The 24,486-nt window shown below is 41.3% G+C and overlaps 1 protein-coding gene across 1 annotated transcript in view; it reads left to right on the top strand.

Annotated features, from left to right (window-relative positions):
• Nucleotides 1–24,486, top strand: part of ARHGAP20 (Rho GTPase activating protein 20) — a 64,643-nt gene that overhangs the window by 6,291 nt on the left and 33,866 nt on the right. The window contains exon 2 of the mRNA XM_067289645.1: nucleotides 4,044–4,129. Within this exon, the coding sequence (XP_067145746.1) occupies nucleotides 4,044–4,129 (86 nt within the window). The remainder of the gene's footprint in view (nucleotides 1–4,043; nucleotides 4,130–24,486) is intronic.

Here is a 24,486-nt window from a genome sequence, read left to right as displayed (position 1 = left end):
TAGTCTGGGCATGGTGCTCCTGGGGAAGCACAGCAGGGTCCCTCCATTAGCCTGCCTGCTGCTACTTTCTACACCTTTGCAGTAGTTGCAGTAGGGTGTTTGCTTATTGCACAGATTTTTGCTTCTCTGGATGCTTGTAAAACATTATAAGCACTGTACTATTTACATCTGGTATTTTAGTTATTTTTCACCACAAAAGAAATAGTAACTACCCAGAATTTTTTCATGTGATCTTTATTTATGTTCTGCCATTCTCTTTCCAAGCTTAGTGTAGTTAAATGATATGCACAAATCTCAAGAGTGCTTTATCTTCAGTTCAGGGTTTTTTTTGGAAGACATTATTTAGATGCTGTTGTATGTTATCTTTTTCACAGAATGGGGATTAAGTTCATAACTCAGCAATACATTTGTTTATATAGATCTCATTTAATGGCAGTATCCACTTCAACTATTAGCCAAAATTAGTTGAATGCTGGCATTCAGAAATAGATTTTTCCTATAGCCATTGGCTTGCAAGACACCTGTGGAAGTTTTACTGTAATCCAGCTCTCCATTAGAGTTCTGATTCATGAGTAGAGGCAGCAGAATTTCAGTGATGGTTTGCAAGGTTACTGTTCTCAGCATGATAGGCTGACCTGTTCATGAACCACCTACTGTCACAGTTTACAAAGCAGCATTTAAAAGTGTAGGTCTGATCATTATCTGGTGTAAATTCATTCTTTTGAAATCCATAGCACTAAGTCCATTTATACCAGATGAGAAATTAGCCAAATACTAAAGTGTACCATCGGTTCAACAACTACAAGAACAAAACTTTATGCTGCAGATTTGTTTCTTCTAAAAAAGAAATCAAGACAACCACCACCAGAATTGCAGAAAATATGAAGTCAAACCTGAATTGCGGGGCAGGGGGGGAAACCGAGACTGAAGAAAAATGAAGATAACTCCAGTTTCTCTTGCCTGATACAAGATTATCATCGTTGCATTGGCACACTGTAAACATTCAGTATGGATACTGATTTTATGATACATTTCACATGGATGTGACTCAGTCAGCAAGGATGAGGATTTCTCTGTGTTGACCTTTCTTATAACTACACAAAAAATTGGAGGTTATGATGTAGGACATATGTTGAGAACTACTTCTGCGTGTCCCATGCTTAGATAGTTGACCACTGCATCTCCTTTTGCTCCCAAACATCTGCTTTAACTACAGCTGTCAAGGATGTATCTGCTCTTCTCCATACTGCCAGGGCTGACGTCCTTGCACATGTAAAAGTAGTGAAACTAAGGATAACAGACATGCGAATCCACTTTAGCTAAAGAGGTATTTGTCCTGTTCTATCTGAAATTATATCAGTTCAAGTCATCATGATTACCTGTTATTTTCTCTTCTCCAACTCTGTACATGGCAAAATAAAAACAAAAAAAACCCCCTCTAGTCAATATCTCTGTATGAAATTTTTATTTCCATAGAGTTGATCTGACTCACTTGGCTTTTGCTATGAAAATTCTCCTTTCCAAACCTTATCAATGATCTTTATATGTTTTAAGGCTCTTTTTTGTAAGCTTTGTTTAATAGTTTACATAGTCTGTATCAACAGGTTGCCCAGAAAGTGGAGACTCCATCCTTGGAGATATACAGGCCTTGGCTGGAGACGATTCTGAGCAGCAGCCCTGCTCTGAGCAGAGGGTTGGACCAGAGACCTCCAGAGGTCCCCTCCAACCTGAATTATTCTGTGTTTCTGTGCCAGTCATTTGACTTCTCATTAAACTTGCTGTAGTCCTCCTCAATATCTTAGTCCTCGAATATTCAAGTCAAGACCAGAATCTCACTGCTGCAGGCACTTTTCAGCACTGCTAACCCAAGCATGAAAAGAGTTGCCATATTTGAGAGATATTTAAAAATGCTACATTTTTATTTGTTCTTCAGTGTCTTTCTTTTCAGACCTGAGCAGTCAAAGGATTTAAGATCTCTTTGAAAATATAACCAAATCTCCATTGTATTCACAAGACCTGAGATGCTCTAGTTTTAACCACCCCTGAAAGCCACCTACCCACTAATGACACTAGCAGTAAATTCTCAATTGGGAGTTGATGCTTTATCTAAACTTGTATAAAAACTGCCAGTTGGGTAAAATCTGCAGCCTGCCTTCTGTAGGATATTAGACTACATTGTTACACAGGTCTTTCTTGGCATTCGTATTTGTAGATATGCTGCTTTTTAAAATGCTAACAGCTTCTCAGATTTGCCAATACTAAAACAAACTGATTCCATCCACTAGAAAAATTCAGCAAAGTGAATATTTTCTTTCCTTTCATGCTGAAAACTATCAAAAAATGGCACCTATTTAGTTATCAATCTACTAAGTTATTATCCAGTTCATTTCAGATTGGATAGAAGACATCTGAATGGTCCCAGGCCTGATTTATCAGTCTTCATAAGGTTATCTTTGATGGATGGAAGAGGAAGGAGGGGATAGTTTTTAAAGGCAAATTGAAATTACACAGCTGAATTTGTAAGTCATTGTACCATAGAATTAACTGAGGATCTGACAAAATAAGCAAGCATGCTCTACATAAATAAAGAAGGAAGCAAAACGAAATCAAAAACCACACTAACAAGTGCACTGGTACACACTTGTCAAAATCAAATAAAATGCGGAGTACTGTATAGTTTCTTTTCTCAGAGTGGTACATATTGTGCACCTGTCCAAACAAGATTTATGCCACATACAGAATATAAATTGGCAGAAGAATCAGTTGTTCCCTAACATACATGTTCCCAGCATTCAGTGGTTATTTTTAGTAGAAAGGGGGAAAATCTTGCTTTGTGATTAGCAGAAAACAGTCACTTCATGACAGTCAAGAGGTTCATTTGTTTGTATGTTCTCAGTGCTTATTAGGCTAGCGCAGATGACAGCTCTAACACTGGATACTGTCATGGCCAGGTCTCAGAAAGAGTTCAGCCCCAGTCCTTTTGGGTATATTCTCAAAAATATCTGAGTTAAATAATATAATAACCATCGTCCTGGTGGAGAATCTGTGAGAGATGAAGTCACGCACCTTGCCAGCAGGCTGCACAACTGGTTCCTGGATAGCAGCTCCAAAGTTAGGGACCGGACTCCTTTGTCCTGTTTCTGGCTGCAGGCAGTGGTGAATGCACTCGTTTTCAAGGAAATGTGTGTTTCTGTGTCTCGTGGGTGCTTTTGAAAACTTCTGTCTCTGGGGAAAACAGCACTGTTTGCTAAGTATTTTTATTGTAGTATTCAGCTTCACTCCATGGGAATCCATGCACCCTTGATAGCTGCTGGCATTTTCCTCTCTTCCCTATGCTTTTTTGCTTTTTTCTTTTTCTTGCCATATTCCCTGTCTTTGAGTGTTTCCTTTTCCCCATTCTCTTCCTAGTTTTCCTGTGCCCTCTGAGAACTTCCCTGTCTCTGGCTTTCCGATTTTGTCCCATACATGATTTGGAAGAAAAAAAAAGTCACTATTGACTACTGAGAGACAAGAGGTAATGTTCCAGTTAGCTTAATAGGGAAAGAAACTGTCATTATCTTTTAAGAGTTCTAAAGATTTGGAAAAAAATGGGGCCAGTTAAGCACATAAAGTTAAGTGTGTAGAATCCAGACCTTAATTTATTGCATGTGTCAGGCCTGACACAGAAATGTATCAAGCATTTGAAATTTGAACCACCAGCTGGATATCTGACATATTTAAAATACAATAGATCATGAGGGGTCAAAAAGTGGTTGAGAAAAAGCTCTAGATGTTTCTTTTTTTCATGTATGGAGTACCTCAGGCATCACTGTATAGGCACATTAGCAACTTATTTTCTATATCACTGGCTTTCTGGCCATGCTCCTGTTTTTCTCAGTGTGTGGTATTTTACAACCATTTCCCCTGTCCAGGGTTGTTGTTGGCGATAACTCACCCTCTTTCCTGTGGTCTGAAATTGGATTCTGGGTGCAACAAGTCTGTATGCAATCAGTTTTTGTTCAGAATCTCACCTATGATTTCATTTTGTTTTTCTTTCCAATCAGAAAATGAAGAGTTTGGCCCAAAGACGCCAGTCTGCACCATCTTTGATCTTTGTCAAAGCACTTAACAGGTCTAGATCTGTCTCAAGGTGAGTCAGTGAGTTTTGCTGGTGGTACTGTTCTGCAGTTGCTCAGCCCAAAACTGGAGATGTTTCTGAGCTGCTGTTCATATCAGGCAGTTATGCTGAGAAGGAGGGGCTGTTCACTTCTTGGTAGCTGCACAGCTATAATGCCTGCTGAGAGATGTGATACATCCAGCAGAGACTGTGTTGATCTCCTAGAAGGGGATCCCTGTGCTCTTCCTCAGTACTGCCACTCTAAGCTGTTGAGCCAAGTGGGCCAGCAGAGCTGCTCCCCAATTTGCAACCAGACATGCACCATTTGGGCTGCTTAACTCTAGTTATTTTATGACTAGCTGTGATTGCCTGCTGGGGAGATGGCAGGGGTGGAAAAAAAAGATGAAGGTTTCCCATTTTTCACCTTGTACACGCATGCAGCGCCAGGCCTAACTCCGCACAATTTAATTTGAACTAAGTTTCTGTCATGGAGTGCTGCATAGCTCAGCATGGTACAGTCTCTCGAGGGCTCTGGAACCACATGCTGGTTTAGGACAATGCTGTGGGACAGGACCTAGTGGCCACAGCCCTCTCCCTTCCAGCAGGGTCATCTTGTGGGGCTGACTATGTGAGTGTGTGCAAGCGTGAAGCATTCAACCTTTTTTGTCTTCATCTTCTGCAAGGATCCACTATTGCCTCCTCTCTTCCTGCCCCAATGTAAAGCCACCATAGAAATGGTTGAATACTTCAATGGAGCTATTCCATTGTCCAGCTCCAGCCCATGACCTGCGATTTGAATCACTTTGCACAGATAACTTTCATCTTCTTATGCTACAGTTCATTAGACTTTAAACTTACAAAATATAGGTGTTTATCAAGAAGTGAACCATCTGGTAGGCTGTTAGTGCTTCCAACTATGTAGAGATCTTTACTAAGAAACATTATTGAGGGAAACTAAAGTATGGCTTGGTAAGGAATACTTTTTTCCTACACTGTGGTGTGTTAAGTAGTCAGTATGTGAGCTTTGGAAAGTTTTCTGTGTTTGATCTAACTAATACCTGGTTTCATATTTGTCAGCATGCAGAATTCCAGTTTTTCGGAAACCTGTGAAAGTATTCTGAGAAAACATCAGAGTTGCAAAATAGGAAAGAAAAATTAGTTGAAACTACTTGCAGGTCTTTTTACTGGCTATGACATAAAAGAGGAAACAGAAATGAATTCCTAAAGGCGTTTACACCTTTTTGTGTAGTCTAGTGGCCTGAGCATAGGACTGAGAGCCAGGAACATGTGTTCTAGTCCTGGCTCTAAAGTTTCCTCTGTGGCCTCTCTCTGACTTTGTTTCCAGGTCTCTCAAATAAGATGAATAGTTATTTTGTAACCCCTTCATCAGAATGCTGAAATTTTTTAGAATGTCTATACTACCATATCTATTTTTCATTTACTATTTTTTCTTCATTGTATTTGTAACTATGTTAATAGCTGTGATAGTACCTTTTGGGCATAGATCCCACTTTCAGAACTGAGGTTCTAAAATTAGAGAGAGATGGATTATTCCTATAGGGAGTAGCAATAACTGGAGGGTACACAGCACAAGAGATGGGATCCCTCAACCCTTGTTTCCTACAGTTTATACACCTTTCTGTCCGTAACATCTCCCTGTCAAGCTGTCTTAACACTTGCTCCTCCATACAAAGAAAGTGAACTATATTCAAAGCTCTTATTTCAAGTCTTCTGTCATTTGCCTGCTAGGCTTCAGAAAAGAGCATTTTTCCTCACTTCTGCCTTTTCTTATTTTATTGCCTGCTCCATAAGTATCAGAGATTGGCCATAGCTGGAGAGAGGACAGCTTTACTCTCCACACAGTGGGGTAATGCTCAGATGTAACTTTTCAAACTTTTCACTTAAGAGTTTTACACTCTTTCTTAGGTGTAAATATGTCTTGCTTGTATAGTTCAGGTCAGAATTCTTTCCAGATTTGGTGTGTGGAAGGATTATTTTGTGAAGATTTTTTTGATGGAGAGGACTGAAGAAGGGGAAATGTTGCCTTATTCTGCAGAAAGGGCATACTTTACCTGGCAGGGACTGACCCTGGCAATTTCAGGATTGCTTGACGCTGCATCGGTCATGTCTGTCCTCTGCTTGTGGTGCGCAACAAATTAGCCCCTCCTGTTGCTTTGAACTGAAGTCTGTGGCCTTATCATAGGGGTGTCTGGTGCAGTTTGAGACCCAGAGAGCCAGAGCAGGTGATTTTGTAGCTTCAAAGTCTATCAATAAAAGGGTAACTTTGGATGATGTGGTGTTTATTATTGTTCACAGGAGCAGTAATTCTCACCTATGCCAAACTTCCTTGTTTGACTGTGCAAAATGCATTCCTCTTCATCACTAAACTGATGGATGAGTTTGAACTTTCCACTCGGTTTGTTGTGTAAATGCTTAACTCTTGTGAAGTGCTTTCTCTTAAGGCAAGCTAAAGAGCAATAAACTTACTTCTTATGGTTTCTAATCTTCTCCAAATGTTTTATCTCAGAGCTGTCTCAGCCCTTAGTTCCCTTTCTTGTAGACCCAGCCAGCCTGTGAAATCCATTATTCTCCTCTGGCAGTGAACCTTAATACTGAGACTCCAGAACACTGACTTGTTAATGGTTGATTAATGACTTGTAGATAATAAAGCTTCTATGCAAAGTTAGCAAACAACTGTGAGGGATTTATATGAATCCTCTCACCTCAGCAGCTGGCTCACCTCAATATTTGTTGAAATTAATGCACAAGTGCAAAGTTTAAAAGGGCAGAAAATACTTAGAAGCACAAGTCAGTTTGTATTTTTGTAGCACTTTATATGTCAGGTGCCCTTGGATTATATACAGGGCACCTTCATAAAATGTGGAGGAAGCCATTTCAGGCGGACCTACCTTTGGGCAATTTAATAGTATTTGTTCGAAGAAACCATTGTGACATCTGGAGATGGCTATTTCAGCACTCAGAGGATTGTGTTTTTTTTAATGGTAGTGTTGCTGTAGCTGTGATGGGATAAGGATGTAAGTAAGTGAGACAAGATTTGCAGGGAGATGTAGTATCTTTTACTAGACAAATTGATCTAGCTGGAAAAAGCAGACACACTTGTGCTCTCGTGCTCTTCTTCAGTCCTGAAATAGAAGCAAATCTGAAGGAGGTCTTGTGTGCTTTGAAGCATGTTTTTTTTTCCCAGCTATATCATTTGATTAAAAAAAAAATTAAACCTTTCTTATGAATCTTGCCATGGCATGTAGGTCATATAACAGCAATTACAAATATTTGGCCTACAGAAGAATTCTAAGATGACTGGGTATAGTATGGTGGTGTTGTACAGATGTGTAACCATGTTGTTGCTGTTATGCCTGTCTCACTTGAGTGTAACTGTGGAGAGCAGAGGAATTGCTTCTGATTTACATAGGATATTATAGTGGAATTTGGGTCCTTACTTCCAACAGGTGAAAATATGCAGACTACTTTTTGCCTCCTATTTTTGCTTCTCTTCCTTTTCTCACTACAGTTTATCTTTCCTCACAAAGTAGTGATGGATAAGCATGTAAGCACTGTTTCACATCTTCAGATGTGCTTTTTGGAAGCAAAGTTATTCGAGAGATACATTGAAAAAGTAAGGTTTTGATATTTTTTTGGCTGATATTTGATACAGAAAAAAACGTTTGAAAATTAACTCTGTTAATATGTATGAAATCAGCAAAGGGTTTAGGTTAGTTATATTTGGCTGTGGAGCTGTTGTGCAGTTATAATTTTCCTCCTGTTTTTTCTTGGTGCCCTTTAATGAAAACTGCACAACTTCTTTAATGATATACTTCAATGCAACAAAAATTATGTGCTTGAAACAGAAATCGCTGAGGTGATGATTTAAGCATCATGTCTTGTCATCTCAACATAACCGGTATATAGTATTAAAGACTTGTTTCAAGTCAAATTGCTCTGCTGTCTCTCAAAACAATTTTCCTATGTGACAAAGCACAAGTTACCAAGTTTCTGCTTTGTGTAGATGGACTTCTTTCCTGATCTAGGATACCTCACAGAGCCAGCCAAATTCTGTATTGCTGTCACTGGCAGTTTCCCTTTTCATAATGCACACTTCACCAGGTCTTTGAGAGTGATATTTTTAGAAGTTTGTGCAGTTTTTACATGCTGAAACTTATTGATAAACTTTCATATTCCTGAGTCTTCATGACCATTTATAAAGATGCTTCTCTGCTTACTAAAGTTATTAAAATGTCAGTAATGAAATCATTCTGTATTACAGTGTTGTATGTTGATGATATTATATTTGGTGCAAGCTAGAAGGAAGAGTTGTTTAAAAAAAAATCAAGCATCATTTTTAGAAGGTTTTATGAAGAAATCTTTAATGAACCTTGGAAGGAAATACCTAAGAGAACAACCCCAGACCTTGTATTGTTTGGATTTTACAGTTGAAGGTGTTAAGGTAAAAAGAGAGGATTTCAGAAATATCTAAGGGATTTCTTCTTCTCCTGTAAATAGAATGAGAGTTCCACTCTTCATGGAGAGGCTGCTCGCTCTTTTCCTAATTCACAGTAAATGATTCTGGCATGTTATCTGTGAAGGGTCCAATGCCAAGTGCTAAATATCCCAGATGATAACAAAGATCATATGTGTAATCTAGTAATATATTCCACTTGGCTCTAGTCAAATACAAAGTGTTCCCAAAATCTCGGGCATTGTGTTTGCAAGGTTTTAATCAGAAGGTATGTGGATGATCCAAGCTATGTGACTGCATGAAGAAAAATATAGAGATTTTTAATAAATGTAAATTGCCAGAAGGCTTTAACTGTCTCTTTTTCACAGAGAAGACGAGTATTTGGTGTTTTAGCCAAATCCGATTGTAGAGAGGAAGGGAATAAAAGTTCATTGTGAATAGCTGACTTGTTAAGTACATATTTCAGTTGTAATCATTTTGCTCGTTCTTCACTAGTTTCCATGGCAGCAAATAATTTTGCCTAGCAGAATAATTTTTGCGAGGCATGCTTGTTTGGGCATACTTACCACCTTGCACGGATATTACAGAAGGCTTCATCCTGCTCCCTTTGCCATCACATGTGGAGTGCCTTCGACCCCGCCGCATCCCAAAGTAATTTTTTTTAGCAGCTGCCACGTAGGGAGGCCCAGACAAACACGCAGGCCCAGGGCGCTCCGGTTTGGGCCGTCCCCGTCCGCGGCGGCTGACCGGGGCCCTGCCTTGGGCCTGCCCCGCTGCCCTGGCGGCGGCGTGGCAGGTCGGCACCATCGCTGTGTCCGTGCCCGCGGTGGCGGCAGGGTGGTGACTCTGGCGAGCGGCTGAGCACCGCCCCACAGAAAAAGACTGTGAGATCTGAAGTGCAGGGACCACCTTTTAGCCCAGGTTTTACACAGCACTTAGCAGTTACTGTCCCCACGCAGCCCCCGGTCGCCACAATGAAATCCGTCGGGGGAGAGCGGGGCCCTCGGCCGGGGCCAACGGTGGCACGTGCCTGGCTGGGGGCAGCTGTGCCCCCCGCACGCCCCTCCTCGCCCCAGGCACTGCCATGCTGTCGTGCGAGGCAGACAGTGAAATCCCTCCTGCCCTGGCGGCTAAATCTGGTGGGGGACGAGGTAGAACGATGCCCGCCATTTTGTGTGTGCACGCGCGCACGTGCCTGTGGGCAACCCCACTCAGTGTGGGTTTTCATCTCCAAAGAGGTTATACACAACCACTAGCAGTGGCATGGGGAGAGAGGGCTCACAAGTGGGACAGGAGGCAGCATGGCAAAACACTGTCCTGAACACTTTTCATTTAAAAGGAAGGCATCACATTTGGGGAGGAGGCGGTCTTTTGGCGACTGCAAAATGGAGGTGGAGGGTGAGGCTAACCGGTGACGAGACGCTTTCAAAGTGACGCTGCGGGAAGGTCTAAGGCCTCGAAGGCAGACGTGTCTCTCGAGTGAACAGAGGCCGCGCTTCAGGGGTCGCTGCGTGGTGCTGCTGCCACCGGCCGCCCCGGCACCTGGTGCATAAAATGGGGGTCCCTGCGGAGCAGGGCTGAGGGCGCTCGCCCCTGCGCCACCTCCTGCGCCTCTGCGGACGCAGAGAGGGACACTTAGAGCCACCTGCCACCGTGAAACGCCTATGGGATAAACGCCACATACTGTAAGTAGTAGCGATAGTGTAAGGTACTATCCTGGCCCAAATGAGATCTCAAATACGCTGTTGTATCCTGAGCTGCCAGGAATGGGGAAGCCCCACAGAGAGAAATACTTAATCTGGCCTCCCTGAGCAACTGGTGCGGAGGCAAAAGTGTGGCAGGGTAGTTAACAGTAGGCAGACACGTTCACAACTGAAAAAACATCTCTAAATCCCCCCCACCCCCGGCCCAGCACCCTCGGCCACCCAAATGACGTGGTCACAAGTGATTAAGGCTCTTAATCTCCTTAGTTTGCCTTTAGGAGGATGCGTGCAGTGGGAGAGAGCTCGCAGAGGCAGTCTTTCTGCAGCTGTGGGGCTCGTGATTTCTCGTGAAAAGTGTAATGGCTGTCGAGATTGTCAAAGCGTTTCCCCAGGTAAAAATCAAGCTAGCAGCATTCGAGAGGTAGTCCTGTATTCTACATTCTTAGTTTTAGAGTCGCTTGTCAAAGAGACTTCAAATATACTCAAGAATATAGAAGAGCCATTTCATGAAAGGCAGAAAAGGTGCGAAAAACATAAAATAGGATGCCCGAATGGGAAGATCTAACTACTGGCAGTGTTTTGATTTTATCTTCACTTGTGATATTTGGTAGTTTTTTCCATTAATGCTCCAGCTCCAGGAGTCACGTGGTTATAAAAGTCACAGTTTCATTAGAAATTAAGTTCCTAGTCATCAAGATGAAGGGAAGATTCTGTTCCTAAAGTCTCAGCCAGCGAAGCAAATGAAATGTCTTTCACTTCTGGATTCAGTTTTTAAATCATGCTTATTCAACCTCAACATTTCTTATCTTTTTTTTTTCTGAAATTTTAAGTTTCATGAAAAGTTTTGATGATTTAACATTTTATCCTTAATCTGCATGGGCATAAATCTCTGTATCAGAATTTCCCCAGATTTCTCCTCTCAGTATATCATGTTTCTATATATAAGGCAAGGAAATATAAATTTGCATTAAAATAGTGGAAAATCTTAAAAAGACAAAAGTATTTTGTATCAAAGTGCTCTTCCTTTTGATGTAACTGCTCATAATTAAAATATAATAATACTGTGCAGGTTGTGATTTTTATAGTATTTCTAATTCATGCTTGATTTAAGTTAATTATGACACTGGAGTATTGTTTCCTTAAACCATGTGCTTGAACACAAAAGTTAGTTTTATGTAGTAATAGTTGGGGATAAAATTTTATTAACTGTTAACAAGGAACAAAGTGAACTTTTTGAGGCTTCAAATGGCCTTTTAACTCAGAGATTGGCATTCCTGTCCTCCTGCTGTGTTGTTTTGTTTTGTTTTGTGTGTGAACATGTGCCTGTATGTGTGCATATGTTCGTTTTTGATAAAACACATCAGTTCTTCATTTATTACATACAAACTGGCTTATAGCGATGTTTGTACATCTGGAGATTGAAATGAGCTGAGACTCTCAGACTTAGAGATATGCTGCCCTTTTTGTTAAAAGAAAAGGACTAGAGGTAAAAAGAAGGAAGGCTTGGAAGCAGGGTTTTGGAGAGACTGGAGTTTAAATGAATGATTAATTTTGCAATAAATGACTAATTGTTTAACACTAGTCCTTTAAGCCGATTCCCCTTTGGATAGAGCTGTGATAGTTTTAAGACAAAAGCAGCCCCACGCTGCTTCTCATCAGGATGAGTTCAGAGCTCGGGTTGTCCAGATGTCTCGCTGTCCTCATGTACTTTTGGATTAAGCCCTTTTGGGGGGGCTTTCTGGATCAGGCCTTGAAGTTTGGCAACATACAGCCTTTGTCCAGCCATAGTGTATCCCTGATTTTAGACAATAAAATCTCTGCCAAATGACAGTCTGGCCAAGCAGTTTGGGCAGCAGCATACCTGAGGAAATCACAGGCCCAACTCGGTCGGAGTTCCTAGTGGTCATTTGTCTAGTGTAAACAAGCAGAAAGCCTCTGATGGTGTGCAGGCTGATGTGCAGCTTTTGGTGCTCTCATCCTTGACAAGGGCCAGGATTAAACACGCATTGCACTCTCCTGACTGATATGGCATTGCTTCCTCATGGCACAGAAAACTGCTTGGGAGGAGCTTTAGTCACACCACAGGTATAACAGTCCATCTTTAGATTTCTTTTGTGCTCATGTCTTAAGTGTTTGAGTACCAGGGGCTAGATCCAATAAAGTATAATAAACCCCAAGAGCAAGACGTGGGAAGAATTTAGGTACCTGAATCTAAAATCTGTGACTCAAAAAGCATCATCTCAGTGGCTACCAGACCTCTCAAGTGCCTCTGTTCTTTAGGTACCTTCCTACTGACAAGAAAGCTCCCCAAATATCTACAGTTCTGCTTTTGCACATTGCAGTACATTATTTCTATTGACGGCGCTGAAAACAGGTCTATATCAGAAAACCAAACCCCTGAGAAGCTCGATCTAGTAGCCCTCAGACCCTATTTAACCTGTCCTGCCCAGGGCAAGAGTCTCACAAAAGCAGTTGCAAATGTTGCTCTCTTTTAAACCACTGGCTCAGTCCACTTTTCTGGAGTGTTTTTTTTCATAATTGTTTAGGGCAGTGGTTTCCAAATACACAATAGCAGAGCTGAGGTAGGAGGGAATCTAGGTCATTGGGTATTTTAGTGGGGAGAGACCTGGTCAGTGTTGCAACCAAGGTCTGTGCCATCTAGCAAGCTTCATGTAAGCTATGCTAGGTCATTTCTAGCCTGCTCCTGAAGGGCCCCACACACCACTACTGCTCTTTGAGATACTGCTGGCCTATAAGTTAGTGTGCTTTTGATGGAAATGGGTCACCCGGGTTCAGTTCTCTGCCTCCTCCAACAACTAATTTTCCATATCCCAGAAAAGTGTTACAACTAATAAAGCAGAGGATGTCTGGAGTGGAGACTTTTCTTCTCTCTCCCACTGTTGAAGCTGGGCCACTGTGCAGAAAGGCATGCAGTATTCCTGGGGCCAAAAAGTTTATGTTCACAGGAGGGAGCTTGGCTCTGTAGCTGAATGGTAATAGCACTTACCTGGCAGGGGAAAAACCTGCCAGGATTATTCAGGATTATTTTTGTGTGCCACCCGCTGATGCATCCATGTTCAGCCTTTCCTGTCACCTAGCTCAAAGTGGTTGTATGCACTAAGATGAGCGTGTTGGTTTGGATCCCCGTGTCCTCTGTAGGGAGCCTGTGTATTGAACACAGATTGCATTTGGTGGGTCTGGGTATCTAAGCACATCCTAAGGGCATCCTGGGTCTTCATGGATTATTCATAATTCAGGATTATTCATAAAATGCAGAAATGCTTTCTCTGCCTCTTGTGGTGAAGATCCTCATCTGAATGAATAATCAGAGCTGAGGTGTTTTCACCCACTTTATTTCCCTCACTTGTAGTAAAATTGTGTGCAAGACAGGGATTTTGGAGTGCATCCCGTTTGTCAGCACTCCTCCGGAAACACGGTCTGTTGCTGAGCCCCTCTGATTAAGAGCAGCCTCACACGCATTCCCCTCAGTTTTGCTGTCCAAGAGCAGAACAGGTTTCCTGGCAGGTAGTGTGTCAAGTGTGATGTGCATTTTTACAGGGAAGTCACTAATCGGATAGGGACAAGCTCTTCTGGTAAATCAAAGGGTCTGATAAAGATGGAAGAAAAATGTCATCAAGTAAAGGGCTCTTGTGCTTTCCCCCTCTCCAGACTCCCGTTCTTTGCAGCCAACTTGCCTGTATCCACTTCACTTGCATGAAGTAATTACGATCAGGTGCAGGGATGTGGGGATCCCTGTAACAGCTTTCTTCCCCAGCTCAGATCACAGGTGGAATAGCAGCCTCTGACTAGCCTGTCTGAGGAGTTTTGCACAGAGATTTGTTGAATATGAAGGCAGTCAGTTTTAAGGGAGCAAACAGGTGCATATGGCTGAAACTAATTTGTCTGCTGGCTGTTCATAAGGAATCTGGGTCATCACCCCTGCAATAGCTGGCAACAGCAGGCATATCAAATAATCTCTTCACTGTAATAGGATAATTCCTTTGCTGTAGTACTAGTATCAAAATATGGTTTAAAGCCCTTGAGGCAAACGAAAGACAGATTTGTTCCTGTTACAGCTGGGGACAGGTGCAGTGAAGTGACAATCCTGTCTTCCATGGGATGCTGCAGATCCAGAGCCTGTATCAGTCGTTCCCCATATAGAAATGGTCATTAGGGGCTTAAGCCAATGCAAGGGCTGGCCAGATCCTCCACTGAAGTCTTCAACGGACTCCTCAATTTACACCAGAGTCTCTCAACTGTGGGTTTGCAGTCAAGGCTGAACACCCATAGGCTTCAATGAGAGCTGCAGCTTGTGTGAGGATAAAGCATGGTGAAGGGGCTTGCCTTTTAGCAGCAGTATTTGCAGCTCTTTATAGGTCAGTTTATATGTGATTACTTTGTTTATAATCAGTAAATTTTCTCCTGAAAAGAGGGAATCATACAAAAGGTCACCCAAATTAGCAGCTGATAGAATTTACGTTTGTTTTCCCTGGCCAGATTTTTTAAGTCTTCCACTGTTTTGAATGCATTTGTTTTTCATAAAAGTCATTGCTGCCTAAGTGCAGACTATACCCATGTGGCATGAGTTGAGGAGAACAGCCTTGCTGAATTATTTCTTGAAGAATGGGAAAATCAGAGGTGAAAGGAGAATGAGTGTTGAGCAAGGAGACTTTGAGAGACCATGAGCAGCCCACCTGGTATTACGTGATAATTGTGTGAGGTGACTGGCAAGCAATAAACCTCTGAGCAGTCACCTAGAAACTGCTGTGTTTCCCTGTTAAAAGGATTCAGGCACACAAGTGCCTTATTTCTGCCTTTCTACAGTCTTGTGTAACATGTAGGTGCAGACAATAGGGTAGGCGGATATTTATGCACGAGCTCCCTATCAGCTGTAAATGATAGGCCAGGAGGGATTTCTAAAGATTCCCACACCAAGCTTTTCACCTCATGTGCACCTTAGTTTGGAAAGACCTGTTGCTGCAGAGATCTGCAGCATGTGCTGGCTATTTTTGTTAACCCAGAATTTCTGGCAATTACCTGACCTGCATTGATTGAACCCTGGTAATTTAGTTTGCAAGAAGACATTTGAAACTCATTTTTGCAGGAAGGGCTAATTTTGTCCCTGAGGTAACTCAAAATCAGTTGAATTGAGCTAAGCCTTTCAATGTCCCAAATGTGATTGCTGCATCACAAAAAATTAAGACAGAAACCTCATCCCTCCAGTCCACTAAAATAATGCTGGATGCTTCTAGGGGGGTCGGGTGAAGCTGGGATCCCAGAGTGCTCCCGCTTGTGCCCCTGGGAATGAGTGGGAAAGAGCCAATGTGGAACTGGCAAAGGTGGCCTCTGCCTTTGGACTCCTTGTAGACCATGAGAAGCTCCAAAAAGCCCATAAAACCGCTATGCAGAATGGCACTACTAAGTGGTGGTGAGATGGGGTGTTAAGTTCTGGCCTTTTCTTTAGCCTCTTTTCATCCTTCCCCTCCTTCCCCCCCCTCCCCCCAAAGGTCAGTTTTTGGTGACAAGGAAAGGGAAGGAACAAAGAAATCTTTGTCTAGGTAAATAATGCCTGGAATGGTGCACCTGTAATGGCAGTGCAACTCAAAGTGGTGCTGCTATGTCACTCAGTAAAAGTGAATGGGAACTGCAGTGGGGAACAGAGGATCAATTCTTCGAAAGGCCAGGAAAGATTTTATTGACTTCTGCAAGAATATGACTTCTGAATATGTCCTCTCCTAAACTTTTCCCCCCATTAAAACCTCTTGGACTTGTTGATCACTAACAAAGCTGTATAGCAGGACTGGAGAACACCCACACTGAAAGTGCATTTTGGTAGGGTTTAAATAACTTGTGCTAAATTCTTTTCTGGTGGAAATAGGCAAAATACATCTGAAATGTGTGATACTAATTTATACCAATAGAGAATTTTGCCTTTGTGCTAAATTTTCAGAGTAAACACCTTGCAGCTGTTTGTTAAAACAAAACAAAAAACCTTGGAAGGAAACCAAACCTCAAGCATGTTTCCTGTCTCCAGCCACCACACTGTCGTACATATTTGCTCTTCAGAGAATGTTGTCCTTTTGGCTATGTAGAAATGTAGAAATTACTTAAGTGCATTTTGTTTTCAGTCAAGCTGCCAAGCTTCCATTCTGAAATGTATGGAGATTTTTGTGGTGGTGTTGTAAATAATGCATGTTACCCTAAAGGCTATGTGGTATTCTATTGAAAGTCTTAATTATTTACTGATTTTTGGAAGACTACAAAAAAATAGATGCCTGTATGCCCTGACACCTTAAACATTGGTGTAAACCATGTTGATTCATCATAATCATTTTAATTGCTTTTAATAAGATTTTGACATCATGCAAAGATGATTTCAAATACAAATCTACTTTTAAAATCATACAATTATTTAAGTTGAAATATTTTCTCAATATATTTTGAATTAAAATGTATATGCTAGTACTGGTAATAAATAAATGCATATTATGGAACCTGACCCACTCCAGTGAGTTTTAGAAGCAGAGAGTGATTTTAGTGATTACCTAAATAAAAGTGATAGCCCTGATTGCTCCCCTAAAATGTAGACTTATCTATCTGAGTAAAACTTGCTCCCACATACTATTAATACTCATCTGCCTTCCTCTGTCCAGGCTTGTGATTGCCCTGCCTGTCCTGCAAGGTAGGGGGATGATATTTTGATCCAAACTCTCTGCGATCCTGTTGGGACTTATTATATTAGCTTGAGTGCAGTACTTTCTGTTGCACCTTGCTCGGGTCCAGCTGCTTGCACAGATAGAGTGAGGATAGTCCTGTGCTAGAGGCTGGAAACAGGGTCCAGGCTGTGCATGTGGCAGAGGGCTTTCTGTGAGAGCCACAGCCATAGTCCGTAAAGGAAAACACAGGGGGTGAGAGGTGACTGGCTCTTATTTGTGCAAGTGTGTTACTTGAAAAAAGAAACTGCAGTCAGTGAAACACGCTTATCAAGTAGTAGTAGGCATTTTAACAGTCAGAAAAAAAACTAATGCTGTTAAAAATACAGAGCAAACCTCTTTTGTTTCATTGTACAAAAGCTACTGTCCATGACAGTGATGACTTAGGAAACTTTAATGGAGTGCTGCACAAAACAGACTTGCTATTTTTGGAATGCTGCACTGTTTTCATAAAGTGCTGCTTCAGCTATGTAAGATTTACCATAGGTAACTGAAAGCAAACATGCCCAACATCTTCGGAAAGAAGCTCCCTTAGCCATAGCAGGGATCAAGTTGACTCTCCATACGATTAAAAGAGTTTTAGGCTCATCTATCCAAGCCCCTTCTATAAATAGTCCGTTTCAGATTACAACAGCATAGTAATTTAGCCTGATCTTACCTAGCATCTTCCTGGAAAACACTATCTAAAAACTAATCCTTTTTGTGCTTACTTTCACCCTCCAGGCATAATTATTATTTATTATAATAAAGTGCTGCATAATCTTAGATGAAATGCATATTCCAAATCATGAAAAGCTGAAGTGGGAAAAAGCACCAAAGATAATGAGCATGTGGATGACTAACTGAGTACTGCTGGTCTTGGCTAAGAGGCAGTGACAGCAGTGAGCAGTTAGCGCCCTTAAAAATGTAAATTTTTTTTTTTTTTTAATCTGACTGTCTAAACAGGGCTCTGAGCCTGCAGATCGTTCCATGTGGGTGAGCCTCACTCATGGCGAGAGGAGCTGCGAGTGCTCAGCCTTGAAGCCAGGGAATCTTGCTGTAGCCTTGCCAAATGGCTAGTGGGGACAGGACCAGCCGGGCAGAGCAGCTAATGGGAACAGGCCTAGCTGTCAGCATCTGCATTTTCAGCATCTTACTCCAACCGTAAATGGTGTGTGAATCTGTGCCAAGCCAGAAGCCATGTCACACAGATTTCTCCAGCTAGATATCATTAGTGTGCAAAACCATGTAATATTTCCCAGTTTCTGACCCTTACCATCTAATTTGTTTCTTCAGCTGGTTTGAGCAAATGAGAAAGTACCTAAGCTGGGCTTTGATTAACCCACAACAATTCTTCAAAGACAGTTTCTTGCTGATAAGTTTCAGAAATACATCTGCTGTGTGTAAAGCAATTGTATCTTCCCCCAGGCTTTCTAATATGGGGAGTGAGGTTTTTCAAGACAATTACTTTAATGAGCTATCAGCATGACAGAAATTCAAGTCATCAGGAGCATGAGCAGGACCATCTCCGTTGTCTTGTGTTCACTCCCCAAAACAGTGATTTGTTTTTAGCGTACAAGAAATGCTCTTCTTTTGTTTAATTTCTCACTCTTCTTTTTTCACACCCATAAAGTAATGATCTGTTATCATGATATTGTCAGGTTGGTCAGAATATGAGTGCAAGACATGTCTAAACTATCAATTATGATAAAATGAGATAAGTGTTGAGGTATTGAAATATTAACATTGCAATTGAGTACATATAAACAGCCATGGAACGTGGATTAGTAGTCACTGCTGTGTTACAGGTTTGGTTATTTTTCCCCACTTATCTCAGGGGAGACAGGGCTGCAGTCCAAACTGGAGTGATTTTCTTTTGATTGACTAAAGAGTTGTTCTCAATACCTTAGTAAGTTTGATAACCTGAATGCAAAATACCCTCTAGCCACATGATATGAGTTATATGTCTATGCATTAAAGGATTTCCAGCAGTAAACCATCTTGGCTTCTAAGCCCCAGTGAACAGTGCCTGACTCATTAGCAAAAATATGATGCAAGTTTTTATTAAGTTGACGTTGAAGTTACTTCTCACGCGAACTTTTGTGAGCTGAAGGGTCTGAAAAAAGAGGCATAGAACGCAAGTGCAAATATTGTTACCTGATTTCCAATTAGGGTAAAAGATTTCCAAGGCTCAGCTGACAAAATGACAAGAGCTTGACTTTTCTAGATCAGGATTGCTCTTAGGGGTATCTCTGCTGGTCACAAATTGGATGTCATCCCTGACAGATATGCCCATTTTGGGAAAAAATCATAATGTAGGCTGGGCTGTAGACATTTCTTACTGTGCAGATAGCTGCTGTTTTCACTAGCCTTGAAAGGGTGTGAATAGCTTCTGCTTCTCTCAGTGGGTTGCTCTAACCCAATGTGTTGACTCACTGGTACTAAAGTAAATGCTTTGCTGAGAGCCACTGAAGTTCAAAGTTTATTTGTTTTATTTTTCCTAAAGATAAATTGCTGGTTCCCCAGAGCCATCCTAAACTGGTCTTTGAGATATACAAAATAAGCCTATGGCCCCTGAACATTGCTAGGACTGTTGCCGTGTGCTCTGCTCGGTGGCCGTTGTAGCCACAACAAGGCTTGTGTGTGCCATAAGCTGCATGCTCCACGTGTGTAGGCGCAGAACTGGAAGAAACTGCTTGGTCCTTACATGGGCTTCAGCATTGGCGCAACTATGTAATATTTTTGCTTATGGTACCTATGCGTGAAATGAGGTTAGGCTAGGTTGTTCTCTGTGATAACAATTTGGAAAGGTATATTATACGTGTTAGTGTTTGTCGGAGAGCGCACGCAGCCTCTCTTGCAGCTGGGCTTGACTCAGGCTTCAGCCTTTTGAATAGTTGCCATTTTACTGCTCTGCTAATTAATTTTACTGCTCTGCTTTTCTCACCTACCTCTTTGTGAAGGGCTTCAGCGATTAAAGAGCAAAGTATTTTATTTCAATAAATCCCGGTCATGCAGTGAGTGTTGGTGCCTGCATCATTAGAGGAAATTGACTTCTGTGGTTGCAGCAGATATCATCAGCAGAGGGAAGTGCCTGCAGAAAACAATAACCAAAACAGCATAATGAGTTTTAGGATAGAGCATGAGAAGGATGTTATTTAGCTGAGATACCTGCAGTAGGTCATGTCAGCCTAGGTACCTTGGAACAGATTGTTCCTCTGAGGCATCTTATAGTTTAATCTAAATCATAGATAGGCTTAAATCATCATTCACTGAAACCAGTGCAAAGCTTCCCATTGGCATAAATGACATTTGGATCATGGACTTAGTAACAAATTAACATGGGCTGTTAGACTCTCTTTTGAAGAGTATACTAATTTCTTTCGTTGTTTTCACTACAAATAGACATTAAAGCTAACATCTCCATTGCAATGAGGATTAAAATAAACATCTTGGGGATCACACCATTAAGATACCTGTTTTACTCAAAAACCCCAAGGAGGCTCTGCAGCAGGAAGAACATGTATTATTTGTGCTTTCATGGTTTCTAGTAAATACAGCATTGATGAAGTGAGTACTGATGTGTTTGCTTTCATGATGAATGCATTGGGGATGTATTTTCCAATGTTTGGCTGACTGCTGATAGCTTTCAACTTCACATGTTACACCTACAAAATTGAAGAGCTCTTTTAAATCACTCTGTACAGATGTCTATTCTGATAATTTGAAAAATAATAGAGGTAAAATCTAGGCTGTGAAAATGCCAGAAGAAAAACTCAAATCATCTTTCTACTGATCTCAACCAATACAGTGATTTTAATCTATGCCTGAAAAACTCAAAAATAGTTCTGTACATGTCTCCAAATTACAGAATTAACTTCTTGGTTAAAACCATGCATGGAAACTTCAGACTCAAAATTAGTATTTTCAGAAAGAAATATGCACTTGAGAATAGAGAGTTACAATGGCCGTGCCATCTCAATCTTAGTATTAGCGTTGCTTCTACACAAAATGGAACATGACTGTTCACTTTGCAGGATATCCATCTTTCAAAATTCAGTTCACAGTTCCTTTTTCTCAAGAAGCAAGAATGATGGCTTTTTTCTGCCAAACTGGAAAGGTGACTGTTATTTTGTGGCTTTTATTTATATCTTAATCGTAGAATGACTTTTAGGGAACACAGAAAAGGTAGAGAAGGTCCTATATCACTGACTGAGTTTTTTTTTTATCATATCAAAAATCACATTGGCTTAAGTACTGATTTTTGCATTACTTTATTAAAAGGAATTTTCAAAGAGTATTTGAGTGCTTAGCACTTTTCAAAATAAGTCCTATTTAATAGCCTGAAAAATCAGTGAGCCATTAAAAACTGAAATTCAAAATTACCTCTCTCATATAAATCCCCAGGCCTGAGGGTATAGCTGATCTGCATTTTCTTCAGTGTAACAAAATTTCAGTTTCATTTATGTCTTGTAACAATAGAACATTAATTATGAGGATGAAAATGTACTTTCCAAAAGACATATTTGTCACTATTGGTTAATTTTCTCCCATGTTACTTAGTCATGGGGCTTTAGCAGGTTCTGGTTGAATTAATGGCTTTGATTTTTTTAACTTTGTTTCAAAGGAAGAAAAGATTGTCGCATCTTTTTTTGATGAAAGTTATCAGGTAAACTCTATTAAAGCATGTGAAAGTGCTTATTAGAGTTCAGATGACAGAGATGTGTAGAGTGCAGTGGATCAAAAGGCAGACTTCATTCAAATAACTGATTTATGTTGTTACATCTTCCTGTTCTAAAGCCAACTTCATTTTGCTTGACCTCTACTGGCATTAATAAACCTGCTGGACCTTCCTTTGCTTACCTGAATGAAACAGATTTTGCTTAGTTTAATTTGTGAAGTTCCCAGACTGACAAATCAGGATGTAGAAAATGTACAAACAAGAATGATCAAATTGAGGTGGAGACATATGGGCCTGAACCTACAGGGACATCACTAGGGGCAGGCCCTGCAGAATGATTTTATAAATGTTTCCACTGATTTGGTGATAGCAATAAAATGTGAAAGATTTTGTTCTAACCATTGTTGATACTGGGTTCGAATAGAAGTGGCTATTTCCTCCACTTAACCTTGAGGTAAAGGCCATGCATGGGTTTCACTTATTGGTCATCATTCCTGAGATGTTTCTGTGTTGAGTGCTGGTAGGGAGTTCATGGAATTGAATCCCCAGTACCAATCAGCCATTGATGAACTGGTGAATTGGTGAACTCCCAGTTATGCAAAAATGGAAGGGTAGGAGAGGTGCTTGCTGTTTCCCCCTACTCATGTTGCTGGCCACATAGCATATTCACCCTATTGTACTGGTCCAAAACTCCTCTTTCTGCTTTAACCCCCACACTCCTGAGCACCCCTGCTGCTTAGGAAAGATCAAATAACTTTAAGTTTGAATTATTCATTCTGAAAGTCATTCCTCCTCCTTTCTCTCTTGCCTGAAGAGATAGGTAATTAAAGACAAGAGGGAAACTTCCAATTAATTTGAGGAATTCTTTCAGAAATTCAGGCTCCCAGCCAGAACAAGGAAACCAAGGCCAAAAAGGGGATCTCTTCAACAGGTGGAGATCCTCATTGGCTCCTTAGGGATCAGTGAAAGTGTGTCCTGCTAATATTGGCCAATCTCAGAGCTTATCCCTTCTCCGCCAGCTGTCAGGGTTTCCTAAATCAACTGAGTAATCCAGCCACAGGCATCAAAGGGCTACACATGGAGAGGAGGGTGGAGAATCAGTAGGCTCTAAGTTAGATGCAGGAAGGTTTGTAATGTTCAGTGAAGATTTTGTCTGCTCTCTTGTTGTCTTTGACGTCTCTCCCACGTGTTTTGTGACTCTCATTTTATAGGTATGTTTCCTCTCCCAGCAAAGTCATTAGAAGTTTGTCATCCATTCCAGTGGGAACAGGAATAAACTATAATCTTGCAGCTGTTCATTCAGTCTTTCTTTGCCCTATTTGCTTTATTGGTAGAGAAATTATAAGTCACACAGCATGAGATGATTATCTTGTCCAGAGTTGCTTGTGCAGGAGTCAGTGGGGGCAAAAGGAGGAAGTTCTCTGAGAATCAAGCCCTTTGTGCCTTGCCTTCTCTGAAATGGCAACAAGACTGTGGACCTGAGGACAATTAGACCTTGTCAGATACCCACCACCTTCTGAGAAATTTGGTAAGACTGTGCAAAAAATGGATTTTCCAGCTCAGTTGCTGACCTAAAAAATGAGTAGAGAGGGAAGATGCAGCCAAATTTTATCTTCGTTTTTCTTTTTTACTCAGGAAAAAATAACTAAGTAAATACATTTCAAAAAAAAAAAAAAATTTGAGCTGAATACAACATCCATTCAACCTAAAGGAAATGTTTCATTTGGAGACACCCTTAGGGAAAGCAAATAATTGGAAAGCTGCTTATACAGAATCGCTAGAAAAGGTGCTGGTGGGTCCTGGTTTTAATTCAGAAGCTCATTAGTCAAGGTACACTTAGGCTATAGGAGACCACGTCCAGTTCTCTCATCTGTCTGGGAGAATTTGAACCCACATCTCTGGCTTTCCAAAGGGAGAGCCTGCCCTACAACCATCTTCTAGAAAGTCCTAGGGGAGGAGTGTGCTCCCTTCAGACCCTCCCAGTCATTCAGTTCTGCTCAGTATAGATAGACATTTGCTAGAGCAAGGATCAGAAAGTAGGAATATCCCGTCTGGTAAGTGAGCTGACCATCATGCTAGAGAAAATCTGTCATTTCTGTTTCAGTAATGATTTAACTATTTTATATCATGCAGAACAGTTAGATAAGGAGGGACTGAGGGAATCCTGTCTCTAGTATCAGTAACCATAACTCCTGCTGACTGCGATCTACTCGGTACCTCCTTAGAAAAGATCAGCATCTTCCAGGAGAGCCTGAATGTATCTATAAACGTAAGTCTGTATTTAGAAAGTGTTGACAAGCTGACTCCAATGATCTTGAAGACTTAAAATACTACCTTGGCAGGACCTTTAAAATGGTATCTTGTAATAAGGCTGTGATGAGGATGATAAGTGCAAGGAGGAAATAATTAAGACCTGGCTAATGAAATAATGTTAGACACAAGCTGTCAAATTTTTGTAGTTTAGTCCATACGCCAGGACTGGCCACGTTTCTTCACCCCATGAGTCACAGGCCAAAACCTTCATATATACAAGAGCCACAAGGCACACATTACATGTCTCGGGAAGCTGAGGGGAAGAAGAATTGTAGAAACACAGCAGCTTCTTGTCTCCACTGCAGGACGGGATGGTCTGGTTTGTGCTGGGCATATAATACAGTCACCAGCATTGGCCCCAGCAGTCTCTGCTCACTTGCTGCCTCCTGTAACCCCAGATTTGGATGATCCAGCAGCTCGTGCACGCCACAGCCACATACCAGCACAGCCCTGCTCCAAGCACTCAACCCAGCCATGCCACAGGAGCTGACTTCAGTGCTTGCAAGATGTGTGCCTCAAGAGAGAGG

This window comes from Apteryx mantelli, chromosome 1 (assembly GCF_036417845.1).
Source record: "Apteryx mantelli isolate bAptMan1 chromosome 1, bAptMan1.hap1, whole genome shotgun sequence".
Lineage (NCBI taxonomy): Eukaryota > Metazoa > Chordata > Aves > Apterygiformes > Apterygidae > Apteryx > Apteryx mantelli.
Note: the sequence above shows the minus strand (reverse complement) of the source record. Positions and strands in the feature narration are given on the sequence as shown.